General features: G+C 42.1%; 1 protein-coding gene across 2 annotated transcripts in view; it reads left to right on the top strand.

The window, feature by feature from the left end:
* The window catches only part of nav3 (neuron navigator 3), a 114,799-nt gene that overhangs the window by 14,987 nt on the left and 75,234 nt on the right, over nucleotides 1-24,578 (top strand). For both annotated transcript variants that reach the window (XM_030770715.1, XM_030770707.1), the window contains exons 2-3: nucleotides 20,230-20,347; nucleotides 21,002-21,054. In XM_030770715.1, the coding sequence (XP_030626575.1) occupies nucleotides 20,230-20,347; nucleotides 21,002-21,054 (171 nt within the window). The remainder of the gene's footprint in view (nucleotides 1-20,229; nucleotides 20,348-21,001; nucleotides 21,055-24,578) is intronic.

The following is a 24,578-nucleotide window of genomic DNA, read 5'->3' as shown; positions in this document are numbered from 1 at the left end:
ATCTCCCTCTCAGGAGATACAGACTGATAACCTGGGGGGAGATTAAGACTAGCTTTGAAAAGATGAGATAATACAATAACCATAAAAAACCTTATTGCTCTTTACTGGGGCCTGCTGTTTTGGGTTGTGGCCCAGCACCTGTTTGGAGCTTCTCCAGCAAATGATTTTCCTTTATTTTGACTGTTGTTTATGAGCAGAATCTAGATGATAGAGAGGTCACAAATGTCTTTATCAGTCATGTTATTCTTTTCATGTTGTGTAACACGTTTATACACCAGGGGACTGAACCAGAGAGATGCTGACTGCGAGTATGTATGTAACATGTTAATTTATGATTACAGTTCCCTTCACTTTTATTTGTTTAATAGCTGTGTATTCCCCTTAAACTCACCCGAACCTGTCAGTCAAACTCGTAAATCTATTAGTTTGATTATGTTCAGTTAATTAGTTGGATTTGCTTCTCCAAGAAAATTGTGTATCAGCTGTGTTTTGAAAGCAGGTTTGTGGGAAAACTCTGAAGCCATGCATGTTTTTGTTATGTTCAGTGTTGAGTGCTGAGTCCCTACTGTGTGCTCTGATTGCAAAATACAAACCAATAGAGAAAGTTTTCTCACTCTTTATTGCATGAGAGCAGTGTCTATTCAGTTTCCCAGCAATGCACTGCTCTACAGAGCCCCATTCCATCCTCCAGAGGAAGAGGAGGAAGAAGAGGAGTTTGTTTGAGGTCAGCAGAGGGAGCTGCCTGAGGTCATGTGAAAAGACTTGCTCTGAGGAGGGAAGATTATAGGGAAGACTGTTTTTGGCAACACACCCCTGTGGGGTTCTAATACAAGCAAGAGCAGAGTCCTGCACAATTTGGCTCCAGTGATGAACTGGGTCAGTGCGCTCCGGTCAGTCCAGGGTTGAGTGGTTGACTTAGGGTGGATGGAGTCTATGTGGACCATACCCAACCTGGCCTGGAACCACCATAGCTGTTTCTACTCCACCAAACAAAAGTTCAAGGTCTCACACCCAGCAAGCAGCTAGATTTGCAGTAAACATACATAAGAGGTCATGTTGTGCTGGGACTCTCAAGGTCTCTGCATGTAGATGCTGCCAATGTTAAACTCTCCGGCTCAATCTTGCCAGTCAGAGAGAGGGATGACACATCTAAATGAAATGAACTGAGAGAGAGTGAAGGAGAGGGAAAAAAAGAATCATAGATAACATGGGTTAGTAAGTGAATGCGTATGTGTGTGTGTGTGTGTATGTGTGTGTGTGTGTGTGAGGCACTGTAGGCACTGTAAGAGAGCAAAACAGAAAATAACTCACTCTAATCACAGGAACATCTATACGTGGCTAATAAGGTAGAGATACTAATAACGAATGACGTTCACTCCATCAAGGAGTGATAAGCATTTGCCCTATCTACAAGCTAACGTCTCTTCTCATTTCCTCACGACTACAAAGAGTCATTGCAGAGCATGCCTCTTCCAGGAAGGAAGTATTATCTGGCACATATTGAGTGTGGATGCTGCTTGGTCATTAGGCAACAAACCACGGAACCGTCGGGAAGGAAGTCAACTCTTGTGTTACCAGGGCAACATGCAAGGTGCTAGTAATCCAGTGACACACTGAACTGATTGTATCTGGTGCTCTTAGTTCAATTAGGCATGGGTTTAGAGGATAACCCTCTGGTACAAAACCCTGGACAGAAAAGAAAAGAGAGCTTTGAACCTATGTCTTATACGGTCCAGGTGACTGACAATGAGATTTTCTTGTACAGGCAAAAAATCTGCTCTCGCTGTTTGACAGTAGATTGAATCTGTGCTTTCATTTCTGGGATATTTTTTTCCAATAGTAAGATCTGTCCTCAGATTAAATTCCAAACATAATGTCTTTTGACAATGACATCATTCTGACATTCATATTTAATACTGCCTAATTGTATCTCCATGCCGTCTGATGTCGTAAACAAGTCTTTTTGATTTTCATCATACACTTGCTCAGTGACACACAAGCTAGCTTCTCCGTCAGTGTGGCAGACAGATCTGCAGTGTGTCCTACCCTCCTGTCACAAATACAAATAGCAGCTGCCAGGGTGTGCTCAGTATCACTGTACAATAACTAGGGGTGAAGCTGTTATGTACCGAAACCGAAAGCCTCAGTTCAGTTCATAATGATTTTTCCCCCCCCTCAGTTCTCGTAAGTGAAGTTGCTTTTTTTTCTTTTTCCTGTGAATGCTTATTCACAGGAAAACATTCCACGCTGCCTGTAGTTTTGTTCATGAAGTGATAGTGTTGACTGTAATTTTAAGATGATACGTCTTTTCTTTTTCTTTACACTGCAAGAAACTTGAGAAAAGTGTGAGAAAACATATGCATCATACTGATCACATGGTCCACTTATGCTTCAGCTGAGCAGATGATTACAACAGCTTTCACAACAATGTCGGCCGAGTAACTATTTTAAATAACAACAAAACACATGGTGTCATTACCCAGACCATAAATAATATGTTATATTGGAATACATGAATCCACAAAAATGAATTAAGTAGATCTAATATCTAGACTGCACAAGAGATTAGTGGCTGTGCATTGATCTGCAAGCGGTCAGAGGAACACGTCATCATTTTATGGTTATCGTGTATTACCGTCATTTTCTTGGGTAGGAACCCTAAAAGATACCGCTGTTTAGATTTCTCCCACTCATTGCCATGGAGAAGAGCCTTAAAATAACTGTTGCTCAAGTTTGGTTTTCCTACACTCACTATATATATATATAGAGAGAGAGAGAGAGAGAGAGAGAGAGAGAGAGGGAGGGAGAGAGAGAGAACCTGAAAATATAGGTACTGAGGATTAGTTTTCCTTCATTCTCACCTTTTGAGGAGAGCTTTGTTGCAGTTTGTATTAAATGTTATTACTTGCTGTGTTTGTATGTGTTTAAATTTAAAAGAAAAACTTAATTTCTGAGTTGGTTCAAATTTCTTTAAAGCCAAACAGTGATCTAAACCTGAAGAGGGAGAACGGTTGTACCACTAATAATATCTCAACACACGGCCTACATGTTGGGAAAAAAAAAAGTTCAGACATTTAGTCACAAAAGCGATACATTTTGTATTCTGGACATACCCTCAACATGATTCATGAGGACATTTAAGGGACTGATTTTAAACTCAAATATCTAACTACTCTCTGCTTTCTGCCTTGATGGGGGTCCCTGTGCCCTGTTAATGTTTCTTCAGAAGTGAAATACATAAGAGTGGTTTTGTCATTTGGTCAGCAGATTGCTGTCTTAAACACCTCAGGATTTACACATCTGTCTGGACATGGGACTAACTCTGCCAGACCGCACTGCTGACAGTCTGAGTTCAGCGCAGCTGGTGATCTTGACTTAAATCACACATGGACTTAGATTGATCGCAGGGACCATCCCCTCCCTCCCTTCCTCTTCTTCTCTGTGGCTGACGCCAGCTCCTTCCCTAGTGTGTCTTGGAATCAAACATGGAGATTGGCTCTCTCCCTCTCTTCCTCTCCTCCTCCTCCTCTTTTCTCCCACACGGAAGAAAGGGATGAGTCTAATGATGTTATCGTTAAATGCTGTGTGACTCTGAAGTATCCCAGATCCCGAGCCGATGACCAGTGTTTCTGTGTGGGTGAGTGTGTGTGTGAGTGTGAGTGTGAGTGTGTTTGTGTGTGTGTGTGTGTGTGTGTGTGTGTTTGTCTATGTTTCTCTTTGTCTCACATTTCACCCTTTCACACAACTTAAGTCTTTCTCTCAGTAAGATTTTATAGATTTAGCACTCACCATCAAGAGAGGAGAAAGCTTACTTTTAGGTTCAAGGTAAGGAGATATTTACCTTAACTATTACCAGCAGGATGCACTGAGATGACTAATGCTAGTGTCTTAGCAGAGGTTCAGTACTGCATGCCTTAAGTGTGGGTAATGTGTGAAAGTTTAACCCTATGTTAGTGTCAGCAGCTTTTATAAATGGGGTTGTTGTGGAGCAGGGTCTACACAGAGAGACAACCATACACAGACACTGATGAAGGGCAGAGGCGAATAGGAGAAGTCAAACAGACTGAAAGGGGGTTTGCAGAGATAAAAGTAGTATTTACAATGAGGGCCCTGCCTAAGGCCACATACCTGGTGTGTTTGCAGTGAAAATCAGTGTTTATCTGACCCTTGGGGGTAGCTTAGGGTTGTGGGAACCACTGGCTATTGAGAAGGTGATGAGTGGGAGAGGCACATGCTAAAAGACATCTCTGAAGTTTTACAACGTTGTACGCACATTCTGTGGATTACACTGAGAGGATACTTAGCATTACAAGCCTAATGGCCAGATTTTTTATGCTGTAACAAAATATAAAATCTTCACACAAAAGACTACTGGAGCTAATGTTCAGAACTCAGGTTACTGTTTAGAGAATCATTCATTGGAAAATACAATTAATATGGAACAGATACCAAATTTAAGACACAGAGACAATTGGTTAACCCTTATCAAGAGGGAATTATGACGTTTTCTACATTTTCGCTGTGACATTCTTTTGTGGTTCTGTGAAGTCATGACTAAGATTTTTTTTTTGTTGGTGAGAGATATACATTGAATAAAGTATCTGATGCTGGCTTTGTTTAGTGTTGCCCTAGGTCATTGGACTCTGCAGTAGAGGTCACATTCAGTACATGTAAGGAATGTCACAGGAGACTTTCCAGTACCTTTCAAAAAGCCTCTACTTAGGAGCTATGTTACGGATACTCTGTGTCTGTGCTAGTGTGCATATATGTCAAGTACATATAGAAAACAAAAGAGCAGGTGTCGTAGCTCCGCAGGCTTCTTGAAGTGCAATATATCACATTACTGTTTGTTTGGAGCCCTCAGCCAAATCAAGGTGTGGAAGAAAGTCAGGGCAAAGTCTTTGTCATCCTTTGTAGTCTGACTTTCTTATGCTCTGAGATCATAGCGACTGCCCATTTATCAAGATCAGTTGTGTGCAAACATCTATCACTACGTGGAGGTGTGCGGGGGCTTGTATATTTTAGAACTGTATATGAAAGAGTAAAAGTGTGTGTGTGTGTGTGTGTGTGCGCTTGAGATTGTGAATTTTAAGGGTTAAGACGGATTGTGTACGTATGTGTGTGTGTGTGCGTGTGTGTGTGTCAGGTTTAAGGAATAAGATGAGGTTTGTGGTGACAGGGGCATTCCCCCACGGCAGCAAAATATCACTTTGCTGCCCATTGGGAAGAATTACTGACATGGACCACAGTAACCAACTGTGGGTTTTCAATTTCAAGCTGCAGATTTAAAACCTTTATTTGAGAAGGCTGTATCATTTACAAAGCATTCCCCAGCATTGCATTTTTATCGGTCAAAATGACTCATAATTTGGGACCAAGAGGAGGTTTTACCAGAGCTGCTGTCAATGGATGCTCTTTAGTGATTTAGCTTCATCTCACAGAGAAAATGTCCCAGGCAGTTTACATGGCCAGCAAGAAACAGTTTTGGTTTTGCGGTAATTAGTGGTTGCTTTCTCTCAGAAGATCATCACGCTCTTAAAACGTTCTCTTTTTTTGCTCTTTGCTTTCAAAGTGGCTCGAGTTAAAGTTTGATGAATGAGTTTGTACCAACCAAAATACATATGTTAGAAAAACCTCCATCAGAGCTTAAACAGAGGTCAGCATGACCCTGGAATGAGAAAATGAAAGAAAAAAAGGGAAATACTGAAACAAAGAGAGAAAGAAAGAAAGAAAGAAAGAAAGAAAGAAAGAAAGAAAGAAAGAAAGAAAGAAAGAAAGAAGGAGGGAAAGAAAGAGAGAAAACTTTGCTCATAAACAAAGTCTTACTGGGAGTCACATGGAAAAAAAGTAAATAAATAAAAGAGCATCTTTCTGCTACTTGTGTTACAAATGTCACCATTTCCCCATATAAGCCTGTGACCATTCACTTTAACTGTGAGTGGACTCCAGTGCCTGTCTCATTCACTCAGTCACAGTATGCTCAGCCTCTAATACGCTTTCACTTCAAACAGGTGCAGGCAGCACCACTCTCACAACTGACTGTTGAGCTGCTGCCACTAACAGCCATTTGTATGTACCCTAGTCTCAAACACTCTCACCTGACAAGTATGTGATGGCCCACTTTTTGAATTGTAAGTGACCAACACGTACCGTGGCTATTAGGATTAAATCATGTTTGTAGAGGGGCTTGTTTTGAGTGCTGCTCATTGAGAGGAACCACAGAAACTGTTCTGCCACTGGCTTTTTTCCCCCCCCTTGCTAGATTCATATCATTCAAACATTTACAGACTATTAGCCAAAGCCACTATATCACTGTTAGATTTACAAGTCCACCCTTCACATATCAGTATGAGGGAAGCAGTAATAAAGTAATCATAAAAAACGCTTTGGCAATGATTATGGTGTTTTGGGGTGGGGGTGGGGGGGCTGTGAGAACCTGATAGCAAGAGAAATGAGATCTTACTCTATAGACCGCTTCCTGCCACCACATGTTGAGATGCTAAATCAAAAGCGCATACTCTTATTTCTCTCTTTTTTTCCAAAAAAAAAAAAAAAAAAAAGACGGGAAGCAAAGAAGAGAAAGACAGAGAGAACCCTGGAAAATCAATTGCTGCAGTCTTGTGTTTCCAGCTCTATCAGTGGTGTTGAGAGGCTCCAGTCTAGGGATGAGCCAGTTTTTATATCACATTATGTCACCAGGCAGACTCAGCACCTGATTCTCTCATCAGCCTCCCTAGACACATTTACTCCCTGCTCCTTCCCTCTGCTCCTCTCTCATGCTGTCCCTGCCCCCTCACTTACACTGAGACTTACAAACACTTGGAATTTCCTGGCTTTCTGTTCTGTTGTATAAATGATGGAATAAAGTTGTTATAAACATATAAATGTTCACACAAATCTCGAAGATGTGTTATGGATGCCGTTCCGTAAGGTGTTACAAATGCTTCCATATCTCTGCTCTCACCATATATTTATATCGCATACGCTGAGCTGCACAGATATAGTTTGTTATTTGGAGGGATCGCTTGATCTATGCTCAATACTTACTGTGGCCTACTGATGGCCTCTATGCATCACCCGGACTGCCTTTCCCTGAGTGAGCCCAATGTAAATATTCCACAAGACCTTAGACCACATATATCACAGCCTGCTAGATAGTCAAGAGCAGTTGTTCCACTCCAGCAACTTCTTCTTTCTCTCACTCTCTCTCTGTAGGAGACTGGGGGAGTTGCCAGTGGTATGAGTTTATGTAGAAGTTTAGGAGAAGGAGCTGGTATAGCTGTTGGATGAAATGTTAATCATGTAACTCTGTTAGATCTGGCCTTGTGGTATTGTGTGGGATCAGCAGAAAGACATGTTTGTCAGGGACATTATTGTCACCCTAGATGAAACCATTCAACACATTCTTAACTTGGTCAATCCAAATCACCTGGGAGCGACCTCACCAACGCTCAGTCTCAGATAGGTAGGATTAACATGTTGAGCTGTGATGTTACATGGTGTTCAGTAAGCTGCCACCATAACTTTTCTGTATAACTTTTCACTAGGGGAGGCACCAGAGCTTTTCCTTTATCAAAATAATTCCCCCCTCTCGCCTGTACTAAGCTGCTCAGCTCTCCTCAGTCCTTACCGCTTCCCTCTCTTTGAGTTTCATGCAACAGTCTTCTTTAGCATCTTTCTGGAAGGCCATGGTTACCATGATGATGATGTGGTAAGCACAAAACAGAGTAGTAACGATTAAGTTAATGATACAGAGATGCATGGGGCTCTCCTCCATTCTGGACCATGCTTTGCCTAAGATCATTTTTTCCCCAGCTCAAAATCTGTGTGTGTCAAGGTCAAACACACTGTGCCAGTAAAGCTAAACCAGTCATTAGTTTTTGAAGATTCATGTTCTGTGTGTTGATTGTGTCTTTATGGATGTGTGTGTGTGTCAGTGTGTGTGTGTGTGTGTGTGTGTGTGTCAATGTGTGTCTGTGTGTCAGTGTGTGAGTGTGCACATACACAGGGTCTTTGCTTATAGCTCAGTGTTTTCCACCCTAATATGTGAAACGTGCCTCGCCTCACGGCCCCAGGAGCAAACAGACTGCATTGGTGATTAACCGAGCAATCAGGGTAATTACAGAGGGACTGTCGCTGGATAGCCAAGTGCTTTCTGCTCCAGTGAGCTCTTTGAAACAGCACTCTGTGACTCCTCCACTCAGCCAGTGAAAAGCAACTTTGTGGCCTCTGTGTAGAGAGACTGTATTAAGCCTCTGACTGATTCATCCCATAGGTGCCTTCAGCTGAGACGCCATGGTCAGACTCATAGCATTATGTCTGACTGTGCAGCTCTCAGTGCCACGATCGATCAGCCATAACTCCACCGTCCTGCTGCCACTGCGCACAACCTGCCAAGACCCTAATGCATTCTCGCCCGCACAGTCGCTTCTCTCCTGACGGGCTCATATGTTTTACAAAGTTTTAAACTAAAGAGGAAAAACAAAATCAATTTTTTAAGGAGAAGAAGAAGAGTTGCTATGGCTTGGGAAGTTATCCCACAGGACTGCCGTGGGGAGGAACATCCTCACGCCAGCTCTTGGACAATTGGACGGACAGATTGAGAAACACATCTGACTGGTCAGAATACGTTGTTTGAAATCTGGCCAAATCTGGCAATGGGCAGGCTTTCACATGCTCATAATTTTGTTTGGTTTCATTCTCCAAGTGAAGAAAGCATTTTTATTCATTGTGCCTTTTGATTAGTATGGTTCAGGCTCTGGTATAGTTTGTTCAACTGCACATAAGCAATGCTGAATGTTTTTTTTTCTTCTTCCTCTTTTAAATGCATGCAGTACTCAGGCATACATCAAACAGTTCATAAACCTTCAACACATGCATATTTGACTTGTTTAATTCATTCATATATAAAAGGACTAACATGAGTCAGCTTTAACTGAAACTGCAGTGTTAGAACATTTATTTTTTAAGTGCATTATCCATGCAATGCACATTAGAAAACCAATAAGGAGATCCAAGGAGAGGATCTATAGGTTTGCAGCAGACCTCCTGTGGACTTTGATAGACTTGATTCATTCTCAGCAAATTCACAGCATGGCCACTCAGTAGTATTTTTAGAGCTCTCTCCTGCCTACAATACATGCCTTTATTGCGCAGTTCACCATTGGTCTAGACAGAGGGCAAACAGAGGTAAAAAAAAAAAAAAAAACAGAACATAAGAGCAGAAAACTGCTCTAATGTCACATTTCTGTGACTCTCCTGATTTAAGTAAGCTCCTTGTGACATCAACTATAACTGCAGTTACCAGGAGGTAGGAGGCATGTTTTAGTCGCTATTTGAATGAAGCCAGCCCTGTCATTCTTCATGTTGTATCTTTGAACCCTGCTGAGTGACTGGTGGGATGGTCTGTTAGGTACAGGCTGTAAGTAATATCAGTTGCCATCGGCATGGAGATGTAATCCATCTAAGACCCGTGATGCTCTGGGCTAGAGTGGTACAGAATGCCCTGGAAGAAACGTGGTAATTAGGAAAGTTAATAGACCTTTCAGAGCAGAGAGAAGATGGGTGGGGGAGTACCTGGACTTGTTGACACTCTCTTAAAGAGAGCTTTTAAAAGTGCCGTGATGAAGGCTTGTGAGATCTTAAATCTAGATAAAGGGACAGACCTTACAAGAGCCTCATCGTCTCAATTTCCAACCTGACAGCGCAGAGTGGAGAGAAAGAAAGAAAAAAAGGTTTTTTTTTTCTCTAAGAAAAAGAAAGTTTCATTCTTTTGACAAACCACTCCTCAGAGAGCAGTCGCCCATTCCATCTACAAAGCAGAAATGCTCTCCTTGATGGCTCTTGAGTGCATTGAAGTTGCGGCTGCTCGTTGAAGTGTCCTGGAGCAAAGCTTATGTTTTGTTAAGTTACTGCCAAACAATAGGAGCTAAGGAATGAGTGTCCCAGCCCAACTCCTGCAGTGGAAAGTCCTCCCTGTTCCTCTCCATACTCCATAGCTGTTGAAAATCAAGACTCATTCTCTCCTGCTGAAATAACCTCTGTTTGTTTAGGGTGGCCTCAGATAGAGGTCCATTCTCCGTGCTTCCCTTTTCCTCCAGTCTTTCCCCTCTTTGTCACTGGTAGGTGTGTGTTACTGGCAGCTTACTCTCTCTCCCCTTGGCCATTCTGTACTCACCCACCTCCTCTCTCTCACTCTCTCTGTCTCTCTCTCTCTTTCTCTGTGTGTGTGTGCCTGATGTGAGTGTATGACCTATCCAAGGCAATTCAGAGACATTCTAGTACAGGAAGAAGCTTGGCCAGGACAGATGACAAGCAAGACAAAAGAGAGAGAGTTAGACAGAGAGGACAGAGAGAGAGAGACTGTTGTGGAGAGAGAGAGGGATAGAGAGAGAGAGAGAGAGATATTAAATGAATAGGATTAGGCTTCTGAAAGCGTTCTATCTCCTCTCTGGAGGGCCTCATTTTTAGAAAGTGCTGAGGGGATATCCTGAACGACCGCCAGCCCTGTGGCCCCTGACCCCTCCTGGAGGGCTGCACACATGCTGCGGGGAGCGGGAAATGCAGTAATGGTGCAGCAGGGTGAGTCAGCGCTAATAACAGAGAGTGACCCAGCTCTTTGGCGTGAACCAAATCACTGCCGTAAAGAAAACAAAAACACCCGATAGGGGGAGACCTCACTCCGGGACGATGACTCACAACGCGTCATCCATGAGTAACACACACTCTTACACTCCACACAGATGTGGTGCATGTTAACTGGTTAAAAAAACAGGGTCTTTACAGTAAATGTCATCTATTATAGACTGCAGATATTACAACAGCTCCAATGAGTAACTCATGTGATTTAACCCTTGGGTGGTCTTTCAGTAGAAGCCTGTAGCTACCACACAAATCCTCTTTTTACACTGCCTAACTGCGCTGTATGAAATGACCAGATTAAAATGAACCCTTTATCCTGAACTGTATGTATTACACAAGCAGTGAAGACGCCATCGTTCGCAGTGAAGCTGTCTGACTGTGTGGTTGAGAATCTCAGGCAAGTGCCAACTGCAAACCAAAGATAAACACACAGCTCTGAAGTGAATTGGCTCCCTTTGCATTTTGGCCAATATGGCTGGCAATGGATAAGTCTGTAAGTATATGTCAGTGTGAATCTGGGCAGACCGTTCTCAGCGATTTTCCACTTTTGCAAAGGAACAAGTGTGTGTGTGTGTGCGCGTGTGTGTGTGTGTGTGTTCATGTTCGTACATAACTAATCTTTCAGTGTTTTGGGGTTAGAAATGACTGAAACAGAGCAGTCTGGCATTAGGCTTTGATTACAGTGGTCTGCTGGTCTGTAGGTCCCTCTACTGGAGAATGCAATGCAAGCAGTCATAAGCAATTAGACAATACAAGAGAACTTCCTTCTAAAGTATAGCTATTTTTATAGCAGTATTTGTAAGTGTGCACGTTTGTAAGTGTATATGACTGGTTTTAGCTTTGCCACATCAAATATTGTCTATGTGAATGCATAAAAACAATTCATGCAGTTTTTCCATCATTAAAATCTTAAATTTGTGACTTGACATGATGGTTTTAATGCAGTTCTTTGTACTTTGTGCCAGGCATTATTGTCCCCTTGGATGTTTAGCAGACATGATTAAGCGGTCTAGTATGTGGTCATACCTCATACATGGAGTTTTATTTCCAGTCAGTGATGGGTTAGTGCTGATTGACTCTTTGCTCTAGCTGATGACAGAAGCAGCCTATAGGGCGATGGATTCATTACCCGGGAGGTTTGTGGGCTGGCAAACGTCTGACACTGAAATGTCTGACACTGAAGAGCTAACGCTGCAGGTCAACCCTGAGCTTGGATGTCTGCCTCAACAGGATGAGTAATGTTTGCTTCTGCTGTGGTAGACTGTATTAGATCACTCTGATCATGTGATCTGGGCTGAGGTCAGAGGGCACGAAAATCCTAGACAGACAACAGACCTTTCTGTCAATGAGACCAATGCCTCCTAGCAAGGGATAATAAGAGCTGTTCTGATTGATGGTTTAAAAATCTTGGAACTGTTTGTTTCATCATAGCAAAGAGTTCTAGTCTCATAATGCAGATGTTTCCCTCTGAGGTGGCCACCGTTAGCTTTTTGCCCTCTGATGACTCTTAAGAGAATCAGAATGACTCAGCATCTTTTTTTATTTCCTGTCTCCTCCATCTCAGGAAGGGAGGATTCCTCCCCCACGACTTCATGGGCACTAGTGGTGGCTGTAGTAAGAATGTACTTGCTCCCTCTACTGGATGCAGGTTGTGAGGCACTTGTCATGAAGCTGGTCAGGGAAGTCAGGAAAGAGCAGGCTCCAGTCAGTCTGGGTCAACATCTGAATCAAGAAGTCATTAAACAAATCATCTAAGCAAATCATACTATCCCTGACAAATAGCATCACAGATTGATCCAAATGGACATAAATTGTGTTCTGCATATCAAGTTCCCCTATCAGACTGAGAATTTGAGCACATGATGCATTCATGAAGTGAATCCTCTGAAATGTGAGACTGCCTCTGATCAAGTCCTTGATTTTCCAGCTCGGCTTATGATTAATTGTAAGGATTTACTGAAATATCCACTATTATTTGGGAAATTTTACAGGGAAACAGTTGGTTAAGGGAGAAAATATGCTTTGGACATTAGCCAAGAATGCTACAAACATTTACAGCAGTCCCTTTTAGTTTACTGAAGCTGTTTTTTTTCCCCACTCCCTTGTGTTTAGTTGCATACAGAACAGTTCTGTGTACTAATCAGATATGGATCGCTTACAGTATATAATGACACCTGGTGAACTCCACTAGTCAACAGTAACCTGCTGGCAAGCTCTGCGTCAGTCAGAGAGATTGACATTTGGTGAGCAGGTGGGCCGGCACTTAGCTGCCAGTACGTGTGGTAGCGGTGGGGGAAGGGGCAGTTAAAGCGCAGTGTGCTCCAGGTGTCCAAGTGGGACCACGGGGGGCATACTGCAGGTTCACTTTCACGAATCAGTATGGTATTATTTCTTTCTCTTGACCTTACAGAGAGAAGGAAAAAATGTAAAGGTATAGAGACAGGTTAAAGTGCATGCATTTCATGCTCCCAAAAAGGAAGAATCCATACTCCTCTGACTTTGACTCACCTACTCTAATTAGGCCAGACTGAATTCAACACTACCAGGAAGCATGACTAATTACATAGAGGAAGCAGTCTCCACCTGCATGCTGTGTGAATCAGTTTGATGCAACTCTTCTCTTTGCTTTGTAATGACTACTCACTGCTACGCATTCTGCTGCATCTTTATAGGTCTAGTCAAAGTTTAAGGGTTTCAGCATAGTTTGAGGTGCTTCAAGGAGCTGAAGCTTAGTGCTTTTGTTACATCATCGGAATGTTGAAACAGTTTAAGCTATGTAAGCCTAAATTCTGTTCTCTATCTCTGTCACTTCAAGAAATCTGGCGGGAGTGCTCTGTGGAAGCGAGGGCCACTAATTGCACGTTTGCTGTTTACATTTCTTGTAGGGGTGATTTATTTTTGGGGGCGTTGTGTACAGGTCCGCTAATTACAGAGCAGTGCAGTGACTAAAATAGTGGGGTGTCGCTCAAAGATGGTGAAAAACTAGCTAAAAGGAGTGGTCACAGTAGCCGGACTGTGTTTACTGTCTGGCCTATGAAGGCTAGCAAGGCCAGCAGCCTTTTGAATTAGTAAGAAAGATCTGTACAGCATTTGCTCTACAAAATCAATGTTGAGATGCTAAGAAGTCCAAGGAACTTAGTAAGGTTTTCATAGTCAAAAATCCAAAATTCATTCAGTTTTTATTACACATGATTTTTCCAGTACTTTCAGCAGTGTCATCAACCAAAAGTTTGTCTCTATGTGCCAGAACAAATTCAGAGGTCAGAGGATAAGTATGTGTTTTTTGTATATGGGAATCTCGCATCCTGATAAACCTGTCATTTTGACAAAAGTGGCTAGGTTCTTAGCACATGTTTATATACAACAAGACTTAGCATGTCAGCCCGTGACCGCACCAAGGCCAGGTCGGGTGGCCTGCCAAGCCCACGTCAGGCCTGTGGTCCATGAAGCAGACGTTACTTGTTGTCCCATACCAGGAGGCATCGTGGGATCAAAATAAACATTTATCGTCTTCTCTCACTCCTGCCTGGATGCACTGTATATTTAGTCTACATGACAACGTGTGCTCCCTAATTACATAACACAAACTTGTGGCCTCAGACATCCGTGCTAGAGACATTTCTGCTGTAGTTCACTCAGTGACTGATGCAGTGGCTACAGAAGGTAGTAGTGTTTATTCCACTCTTTTGGTGCGCCACAAGAAGAAGGACTTGGAAAAGTGCTGGTGTGTCTAGATGCCTGCAAGATTTTTGACACTGGAGGTGCAACACCTCTGGAATTATGGGCTGCTGTCAGCTTGAGTGAGCCCTTCACTCATATCAGTCCATACAGCTTCCCCTCCCCCTCTGGTGTTGGAAGCACCTTGGATGCCTCCATTTAATGGAGTTGGGCATATCTTTGAGAGAAATGTATCAAGGCTTCGCCCCAATATGGATGACAACTGTCTTTTCAAATGTCTGCTTAGAACAGGTTTGACTATAGTTTTATTGTGGTCTTATGTTTCTTGGACCTGATATCCTTGTATTTCTGTGTTTGGACTCCATGTGTTTGGGCCTATGAGTATGAGATTTGACTCAATTGGTTAGGGTAAACATTTCTGTGTTGTGCTTGCATAAGGAGGAGGGTACATGTAGTATTATATGAAGATGAAGTAAAAAAACAAAAAAGACTGTTGGATGCCTTGGACAAGATAATGATAGTTTCACATAAAGCTGAAAAAATATTTCTGAGGATGTCAAGCTCTATGGAGAAGATGAAACATGTTTTCCAGATGTTTGTGTTAAGGAGATCTCCTCACAGACAAATTTGGCAGAATAGTATTCATTGGAACCTTGTTATGTGATCTTTCTTTCCTTTTTTTCCCCTTGGTCTTTTTGGGGCTTTCTCTCCAAAAGAAGTAGTAGGGAAAGCAAGCTCTGTCTGTGAGTGATTAATCACCATCCATTGATTCTCAGCTTTCATCACATTAAGGAATATGCACTATGTGTTTTTTTAATTGTTGCTTGGTTCACAAGGGAGGTAAGGATTGGCCAAGAGTCTGTGTTCTTTAGCTTGGACATGAGTTTGAGTCAAGCTGCTGTAGGACTCTGGAGAGTTGTGGGTAAATGATTTTTTACACGCAGCACTCATCGAAATGTCTATGCATAATAGCCTTCAAGCAAATGCAATTATATCTTACTTTATTGGTGGCTAGTGGTTCTGATTAAACTGGGTTGCAAAATGAATCTGGTTTACAGTTCTGTGCAACTCCAATCACTTATTCAGTGCACTACAGTAAAATAATAGTCTGTAAATTACTTTTTGTTGTAGTGTTTGTTTATTTGTTGTAAAATTAGTATGGCATATGAATTGGAGATACTAGTTGTTTATTTTCATCAGTTGGTGTCACACATATAATAACTTCCAATCACTTAACTGAGTTTTGTCTTGTAAATTTCACCCTGCCTTGTTGTGTAGAGAAGACTGTCGCTGTAAATATCAGTTTCATGCCATGTACACTATGGTTGTGCCAGCCACCAAGTCCGAGTGAGACATTTGTCATAGTCTTGCTGAGATCAAAGCTGAGATTTGTGTAAGGGATCATTGAAGGGTCTTTTGCTTAACGGGACAGGGGGCAGTCAAGGGCCAGTTGTTCCCTACGAAAACAGAAACTGACAGTTCTACCTATAACATTTCCTATCATAGCACACAGTGGCACCGTACAGGCAAAGATGATGCAAGGGACCACCCCTCTCTGCAGAGGGCTTTGTCGGTGGTTTGATGTTTGACAGAGGGCAAAAATGGATCCTTATACATCAGTAAACCGCAGATCCCTCATCCATCGCGAGCAGCAGCCAAACAGAATCACTGCCATATGTCACTTGTCTGTGCTCTCAGTTCTGTGGTGATGAGAAGAGCTCTGGTATGAATGGAAAACTACCATGAAATCGGTGAGGAGCAACAACAGTCAAATCAAGTTGCACACAGACACCACAATATAAACAGTGCACCCTTGGCTGTCCTTTTCCCCATCTTAGTGTCATGTAAGGATCCTTGGTAACATACACTCTGGGTAAAATAGGCTCTTGTATTAACTGCTTATTACAAACGTTCTCTGTGTGAGGTCCTCTGCTTTTCTGTCCTTCACTGCTGTTTGTTTATACTAGACACATCCTTAAATCTTCTAAGTTCAGTGCATACTGTATTTCTTAATCTAATTACAACACCATTTTTCCATGTCTAACAATCCTTTAGTTGAGTGGTCATGAAACAATGCCCTGATGTTTTCATAATCAGTTCAGTGAAAGAAAGGAAATGTTGATACTTTGCCTTCTTAAACATTTCAATAAGAAGGAACCCAAAATACTATCAGCCTTCCTTATTGCTAAAGCATTTACTTTTCATTTACATCCTCCATATTATTAATATTGATAATTTGTTCTTTTGTTCACTGATTCAGGATAGTCTCTTCTTGTAACAGTTAGCTCTTTAACCATCTTAGGTGATTAAAAAAAACTGACCTTGAGTCAGCAGTTGCAAACCAAAATCCCCACGTCCCAGCTGCCGTGTTCTGTAGCTCTCCGTTTCCTCGGTAGCTCACACCACCCGATGGGCTTAATGTGCAACTGCACTGAGCCAGCAGTACCTGCGCAGCTATAGACACTGCATTGTGATCAGACTGTAGAGCACTCCATCTGCTCTTGGCCGACCATACTGACATAAGAGCTGACTGTTTATCGGTGGAGCTGACTGAGGGGACGACGAAGGTTCACAAACACCTAACAGGTATACAAACACTTCATCCTACCGCTGTTCTTGCCACAAGGACTGCAGGGAGCTCTCTTAACTGCTTCAGGGACCTGGGGACATAGACAGAGGGTTCTCTGTGTGTGTGTGTGTGTGTGTGAGTGTGTGTGTGTGCACGCTGTGCGCGTGTGTGTGTATGTGTGTGTGTGCGTGTGTGTGTGTGTGTGTGTGCGCGTGTGTGTGCGGGGGTGTGTGTGTGTGTATGTGCATGGGTGTGTGTGTGTGTGTTTGTGTGTATGTGTGTTTGTTTATGTGTGTGTGTCTATACGTGTAAGTACATGTGTGTATGTGTGTACGTGTGTGTGTGTGTGTGTGTGGGTGTGTGTGAACATGAGTGTGTATCTTGCCAGTGACGGGAGGAGGTTGTCTGAATTATCTGTAAACACTCAGGGTGGCATCTCTGAGGTTTATTCTCCTGTGTGTCTGTGCCTGCATTGCTTGCCTGACGTACATTTGTTCCTGGGGAGAGAGGATGCCAGTCAGTTATACAGATGAATGGAAAATAACAAGTTGATGGAAATGAAATGGGGAGCATGACATAATTCCTCAGAGAAAGTCCAATTCTGAGACTACAAGAAACTAAATTAAGCAGTGCATGAAGTAGCAGTAATGTCTTCTTGTAGTAATCACTCAGCTATATAGGGAGTCAGTAGCTGCCAGGACTTCATGTTGACATGATATCACATATTTGTGTTCATTTGCACTCACATAAGTTAAATATCTGGGTTTCTCTACAGGAAGTGTCAACAAGTTTGTGGAGGTCTGTAAATGTGGCATTAAGTGTTTCACTGTGTTTGACGTCATGTGTTGGCAAGAGCAAATACAGTGTTTAACCTTGATGCTGTGTCCTTCTCCTTTTTCTTGCATGAAACTATTTGATCAAAAGCCTACAGTCAGGTTCACTGTGCGGTCCACCTCGTGTATTTTCAGACTGCAGACTTTCCAATTTCACTCTGTTTTGTTGTCCTGCGTAAACACTAAATGCATCATTGATTTAATTATTTACAGCACCCGTTGCACGTCACCATTTTCTACAGTGTTACTTCACTTTTAAAGGAGCGCTTATTTCACATATTGGTTGTTTATGGAAATCTCAATCGCATTTTCCACAGGAGAGCATTTTCCATTGCATTTTCCAGGTCAGCTCTTATAGTGAAATATGTTTTTTGGCATGATGGCTTTCCTGAAACAACTGTTTCTCTCGGTTGTTTCAGAGTCTTCTATCCATTGATGAGCTCAGTGACAGGTGCCTGAAAGATTTGTCTGCCCTGTTAATGAGAAGAATCTCCTTCTTTAGTTGTGCAACTATGATTGGGGGGCTGATTGAATGGCCCCTTTCTGCTTTGAGCCCCACTAGCAGATGGACTTTTTCTGCCTTGTGAATGTGCCATTGCAGCACTCTTCACTCTGCCAGATTTTTTTTTTTTTTTTTTTTGCTGCAGAGAATTACACATTTCTCCTCTGCCAAATTTTTACTTTTCTAACTCAATGACAAAGGAATGAATTAAACTTATACCAACACAGGAATACGATTATTTACTGGACGCTCTCTAAGAGGACTTGCACAAGCATTACAAGATTCTTACAATAGCTTTCAGGAGCGAATCATTGGAGCGTATGTCAGTGCTCTTTATATCCACAAAGCACATCAGGATAAACATTTCAGTTCTCATATTGAAGTTACCATATCATTATCTAAGTAATTAGCTCTGTCCTGACACAGAGACCTAGCACATTTGACTCAGGTATCAGAAGCATAGTTTTGAGGTCTCATGGTTTTCTTCATCTGTTCTCAAGAATGTTTGGTACATTGGCACTGATTTTGACATGAAAGAACCGTAGGAAATGACTGTACTCATTAGTGGCTGTTCCTGACATGACTTGAGGTGTCGGCATGCGCTGTATTGTTTGTTTACTTGCTCTTTTGAGTGTGGTAAGGGGTCTTTATAGGAATCCAATGTGTAGAGTTTGAATGAGGGGGTGAATAATGTGCTCTTTATGTCCTCGCCCCTTTTTACAGCCTCTCATTAAGGTTAGAAACTGCAAAACACAAAAGCTTTGACTATCTTTGAGGGTAACACAACCCATTCCTCAAAAGAGAAAGAAATGAGCATAGTTGGAAGTGCCAAGTGAGACAGAGGGATGGATGGTGGCGTGAGGCTGATCTCAGAACGAGGAAATGACTTAAAATTGGTTTTCAGTAATAACAAACAGTAACATTTGAGAAGGTAGTTATGCAGGGCCCGTCTTCTAGAATGTTTCTATGAAGTGTTGTTTTTCTATGAAGTGTCAGTTTTATCAGTCAGGTGACTATGCAAGAACACACATTTTCCTCAGTTTTACTCAAGTACATTCAGCACTTGCCGCTGTTGTAAGGTTTGCCCTCGCTGTAAAGTTTGACGTAAATTAGAGGATTTTCTTCTGATGCCATTGGAGTTCTCTCACAGACTTGGGAAATGGAGCACTGTTCCCCTTTTAGTAGTTTGAATGAACCCAGGGATCACAAAAAAGAGATGTGGCTTTGAGATTGGCAGCATGCTCTTTGAGAAGCCCCATGGGTGGGATGCCAAAGCCACAGTTTCACTAAGTGAGACTGATGCTGCACAGGATGGAGGACCTGAGTGCCTGTATCCTCAAATATAACTGCTAGGAAACACAGGGCACCTTTGTGTGGATTTCTTTTACGTTTTGTTCCTACAGCTGATGGAACAGAAATTGCTGTTTTGTTATGTCTTGCTGCATGCTTATTACTTTTGATAGGCTGTGTGCGTGTGACTAGTTGTTGCAGGTGGCTGAAAGCCTTATTTTCGAGCAGTCAGTGAATTTTCGCCCCTCAAAAATTATGTTGAAGGTGGATGTTGATAAGTGATTCATAAAGGAAAGTGAAAATCATCAAATCTAAACAGCACTCTGGCATCACTCAGGTTTACTAAATTCTTCTAATTTTGTTGTTTATATGTAATATCAAAATAATACAGCTTTGGTATTCTATTTTAATGCTATATGAAAAACAAAAACAGATAAGTAATTTAAACTTAACTATCAATCTGCAACCTTCTTTTTATGTCTGTTTGAGACAGAGTGATGTGCTCGGGAACTGCTATAAGATTTCTCTGTGTTGGAACCATTCACAGATGAGAACTGATGCTTTTCTTTCACATTCTCTGGGCAAAAGTGCTTAGTATTTCTTGTCCTGTGTGGCTGAGGTTAGCACTGTTTCTATCTTCAAGACAGATGTAACTAACACCACAAGAGCTGATCTTCTCTTTCTAACTACTGACCTTTTCCTTTTGCCTCCTACAGATCTACACTGACTGGGCTAACCATTATCTTGCTAAGTCAGGCTGCCCACGACTCATCAAGGACCTGACTCAAGACATAGCTGACGGAGTTCTGCTGGCAGAAATAATCCAGATTATAGGTGAGTGGGTACACAGACACGCACACACACACACACACACACACACACACACACACACACACACACACACACACACACACAGAGCTACCTGGTTAAAAGAAAGAAATTTTTCAATATAGCCTTTTTTACAAAGCATTACACTAAATGCACTCATCACAAGTAGAAGTCCTTTAAACCATTTCAAAATAAATTTGAAGCTGTAGAAATCTATGGCCTTGGCACACCACTACATAAGGACTGTAAACTATTTATGCTCTATTAAACCATGTGTCTCCCATGTGTGCCATTTAGTGAGTCTGGAGTGGCTTGTGTTGTTTTTCTTTTTTTTTTTCTTCTCTCTCTCACTCTTTTTTTTTCCACCTCCTGGGCTGTCCTGAAACTTTACCCTGACCCTCCGGCACACAATGGCTGCAGATCCCATGTCAGAAACACTCAAGCAACAGCTGATGAATTAACAGGCGCAGATTTTTTCCCAAACGTTTCCCTCAGTCCTCTGGACACAAGGCAGAATTCCTCACACATATGCAGAACTCTAACAATCTTAACTGTAGCTCTTTCGTAACGATACCTCTGGATGGAGCGGTCAGAGGTTTTGTGTGTAGTAAGAAACATCTCACTGTGGATTCTTCATGCTGAGTTGCTTGTTTCTTCCAGCAAATGAAAAGGTGGAGGATATCAATGGCTGTCCCAGGAGTCAGGCTCAAATGGTAAGTGTTTTTTTTTTTTTTCTAGTACAGTGTCTAGTATAGTGATCATTCAGTGTGGAATTTAATCAAGAAATGGTTCGACTAACTAAATGCATTTGTGTTTGAGAAGTTAAATAACAAAGATCTGTCTTTTTTTTTTTTTTTTTTTTGGTCTCAATATCTCACCCATTTTCATAATCTGAAACACCCTGTGCTGATATATGTGAATGTCATTTGTCTCTTTTGTGTACCAAGCAAACAGTCAATAACATATCATTACCACTCAAAACCCAATCCTCGCTCAGGTCAAATTGAAGTGGTCCCCCTATCTCTTTACATGAGGTCTGTGCTTTTTTGCCTGGTGTTGTTGTTGTTTTTTGTCCAGTACAATGCTACACTCTAATTAAAACTGGCTCAGCTCTTTTACAGCACATATTTAGTTAACTTGGAGGTACACCTTCATCTGCCTTAATTTGCATCATTAGGCAATTGACTTTTACTGTAATGTCTTTATGGTCTTCATGAGCCTAACAGAGTCTGCTCCAATGAACCTTTTTTGGTCACTATGGTCTTCCCTTACTAGCAGTGCAGGCATGTGGGTTGCAGTGCCAGCAGCTACAGTGTAGAAAAAGCTTTGGCTTGGGGTAAAGAGTTTGGGGGGGGGGGGGGGGGGGGGGGGGGGTAGGTTCTTTTGTTTCAGTCAGTTAAAGCCCATTGATCCAGCACCTGCTGAACTGCAGAGCTTATGCCAGGGCTATGTGTGGGAAGGGAAGGTTTACAGTGAGGAAGTGTGTCTGCACGGAACTGTATAGGGGGAAGCTGAGGCCATTCAGACACATGATACTGAAACACACACACAGATGCCTGGCATACTGTATTGTAACTGCACAGCAGCACAGAGCAAGTGAGGATTTTGACCTCTTGTATGGACTAAAGTCAGATGGTGACTCAGGAGCAGTTTGAAGACCATTCTGTGACACATCCAAGGTAAATTTATTAATGAAGGTTGATCACTTCAGAGTAAGTGCATTATTTCTACCACGATTTCTACCAGCAGAACTCTGTCAGCAATGTATTGAGTAAGGTCCTGGTGGAGTTATGTGTGTTTGTGTACAGTGTGCGCCCACTTCTCTGAATGTTTTTTTTTTTTTGGATGATATATGATCTAAAGGAGACATGAGCTGGACGTCTGATCATCACAGTCTCAACATCCATGGATTCTCTTGACTTTCAGTTGGTCAATCTTGCTTTTCTTATGTGCTTTGACAGTGTGTTATCAGTTAACAGTTTAGTTATACTAAAAGACACGAGCAGCATAGAGAAAGCAGGGAATGTTCTTTCTCTTGAACATGCTGAACCCGAACACGTAGTCTGAAGCAATACTTGGTAAATTACATGCATAATAAACTCTCTCTCATTGATCTGATGCCTCTCTGGAGGCCTAATTAATATGGCACACAGAGAAGCTGACTAAATGCTAGTCTGAAAGCAGCCTGCTCTGCTAATTGACCTCTGTATGAAAGTCCTCTTTGCTGAAAGCAAGTTTTCTCAGTGTCATCTTCTGACCCAGAGTTGGGGAAGGCACTGATGCTTCGCACGCAAGACGCGACTGCTGTGCCCGAGATCTGTTCACTGTGGTCACAGTCCTGGATTCCATACATGCCGGTATACGAAATGTGCCACCACTGCCCAGTGAATTTTTTGGTTAGACACTTGTATTTCTAGAAGTTGTTTGTAGGTATGGAATTCACCCGGAACCACATCCCAGCCCACATGTGTCATCATAAAAGGAGTCATGGCAATTGCTCATCAGAAGAGTGGGAGGTCAAGGGAGAATTCCACTGCTCTGGGTTTTCACAGGAATTCTGATTATAGAGAAAGAACGTGGTACTCTCATGCTGATTATCTTATACATTTTTATATACGAAGATGTCACAGCACACTCTTGGCATTTCATGGCTGCTGTTATATTTTGTAGTTTGAATTATACTTATCAAGTCTCTCTTCACAGCTCTCTCGGTTCTCTTTGTCTGGATAAATTCCCTCTGACACCGTGGTCTTTTTTGCTTGCACTGCAAGCCACACATATTGAATATGCAGGGAGTCCCTTTGAACAAAAACAAGTTCTCACTTGCTAAAGCAAAAAAAAAAATATATATATATATATATATATATATACACATACACACACAACAGCCAACAAAGAATGGCAATCAGGGCCATAAAAGCTCCATTCAGCAAAAAAATAAAGTCCCATAATACTAATCTGTCTCATTAAACCCAACATTAATCTACCACATTGCACTTCAAAAGCATACAGATGTCCTAGACTGAGCTCAGACTACAAGTCCCAAAATGCACTGCACTCAAATGAACCTGGTGAAAGAAATTACCCTCAAGAGTTTAGGTAGTTGGGCTCGGTCACCCAACCAAGCTCAGCACTCTGAAAACCACACCTGGTGGATAACTTTCCAGGCTGTAGATATCAGGACAGTTAGACCTCTGTGCTCTTCTCCAGTGCTGCATGGGGAGACCCTAATAGAGTTAAGTGTTCATTAGGGCTTGTAAAGCTGCACAAATCATCTGGGCTCCATCTGTTTGCAGCGGGCAGGCTGACAGATGAGGAATACACGGTTCATGCTCGATGCAGCCTCTCTGATAGCGTTGTGCTTTCACCTTTCCAAAGATCAGTATTGCATCCATCAAACATCACTGGCATGATTCTCTCACCACTACAACTGGGGAGCAGCTGCTCATTAAACAAAACAGGTCGATCATTTGATTTTCTTCTGCTGACTATCAGCTTTAAATGACCTGAGGATCCGTTGATCTGGCAAACCTGCAATAACCAAGTGAGGCTCTTGACATGTGACTGTTGATTGGCCCTTTGAAACATTACCTCATAGTGGTTTCATTGCATGAGTTGTGATAACCAGATGTAGTGTGACTGTCCCCTGTGGAATCACGGGCCCTAGTAATCTTTGGAGAGTAGTAATACAATGTAATCCACATCTTGTTCCATCCCTTTGAGAGGCATATATGGAGTTATACTGAAACCGTACATTCAGTGTCTTTGTAGTTATTGAACAGCTCTAGAGATGAAGGAGGGACCAGTTGTACCCTATGGGTGCCTTTAATCCCTCATTATAAAACAAAGCCCTGATGGCTGTAACTCTAAAACTGAGAGAGCAGAGTTGTTAAAAGGTGCTTTAAGGGACCACTTACCTTTGATGTGATGCTTTGCTTTCTTTGCCTCTTAATATCTCTCTCTCTCTCTCTCTCTCTCCCTCTCTCTCTTTTTTTTTTTTACTTTAGTCACAAAAAGAGCATGCCTTTCACACCTCAGCATTTCTGCTCAATGAAGAACGCTTACCTTTATTTTTTGTTCTAATTCGTCTAGTGACACTCTGTCGTCCCAAAGTGCACAAAGGCGAGCTTTCATAGTAAAGGTGATTCAGATAAAATGGAATGTAGACGGTTTCACAGTTCAGCATCTCCCAGTATCTTAGGGGAATTGTGGTTGATCAAATGAGTTTGCATTTCAT

The sequence above is a fragment of the Chanos chanos genome, chromosome 1 (assembly GCF_902362185.1).
Source record: "Chanos chanos chromosome 1, fChaCha1.1, whole genome shotgun sequence".
NCBI lineage: Eukaryota > Metazoa > Chordata > Actinopteri > Gonorynchiformes > Chanidae > Chanos > Chanos chanos.
This window is presented reverse-complemented; position numbering and strand designations above follow the sequence as displayed.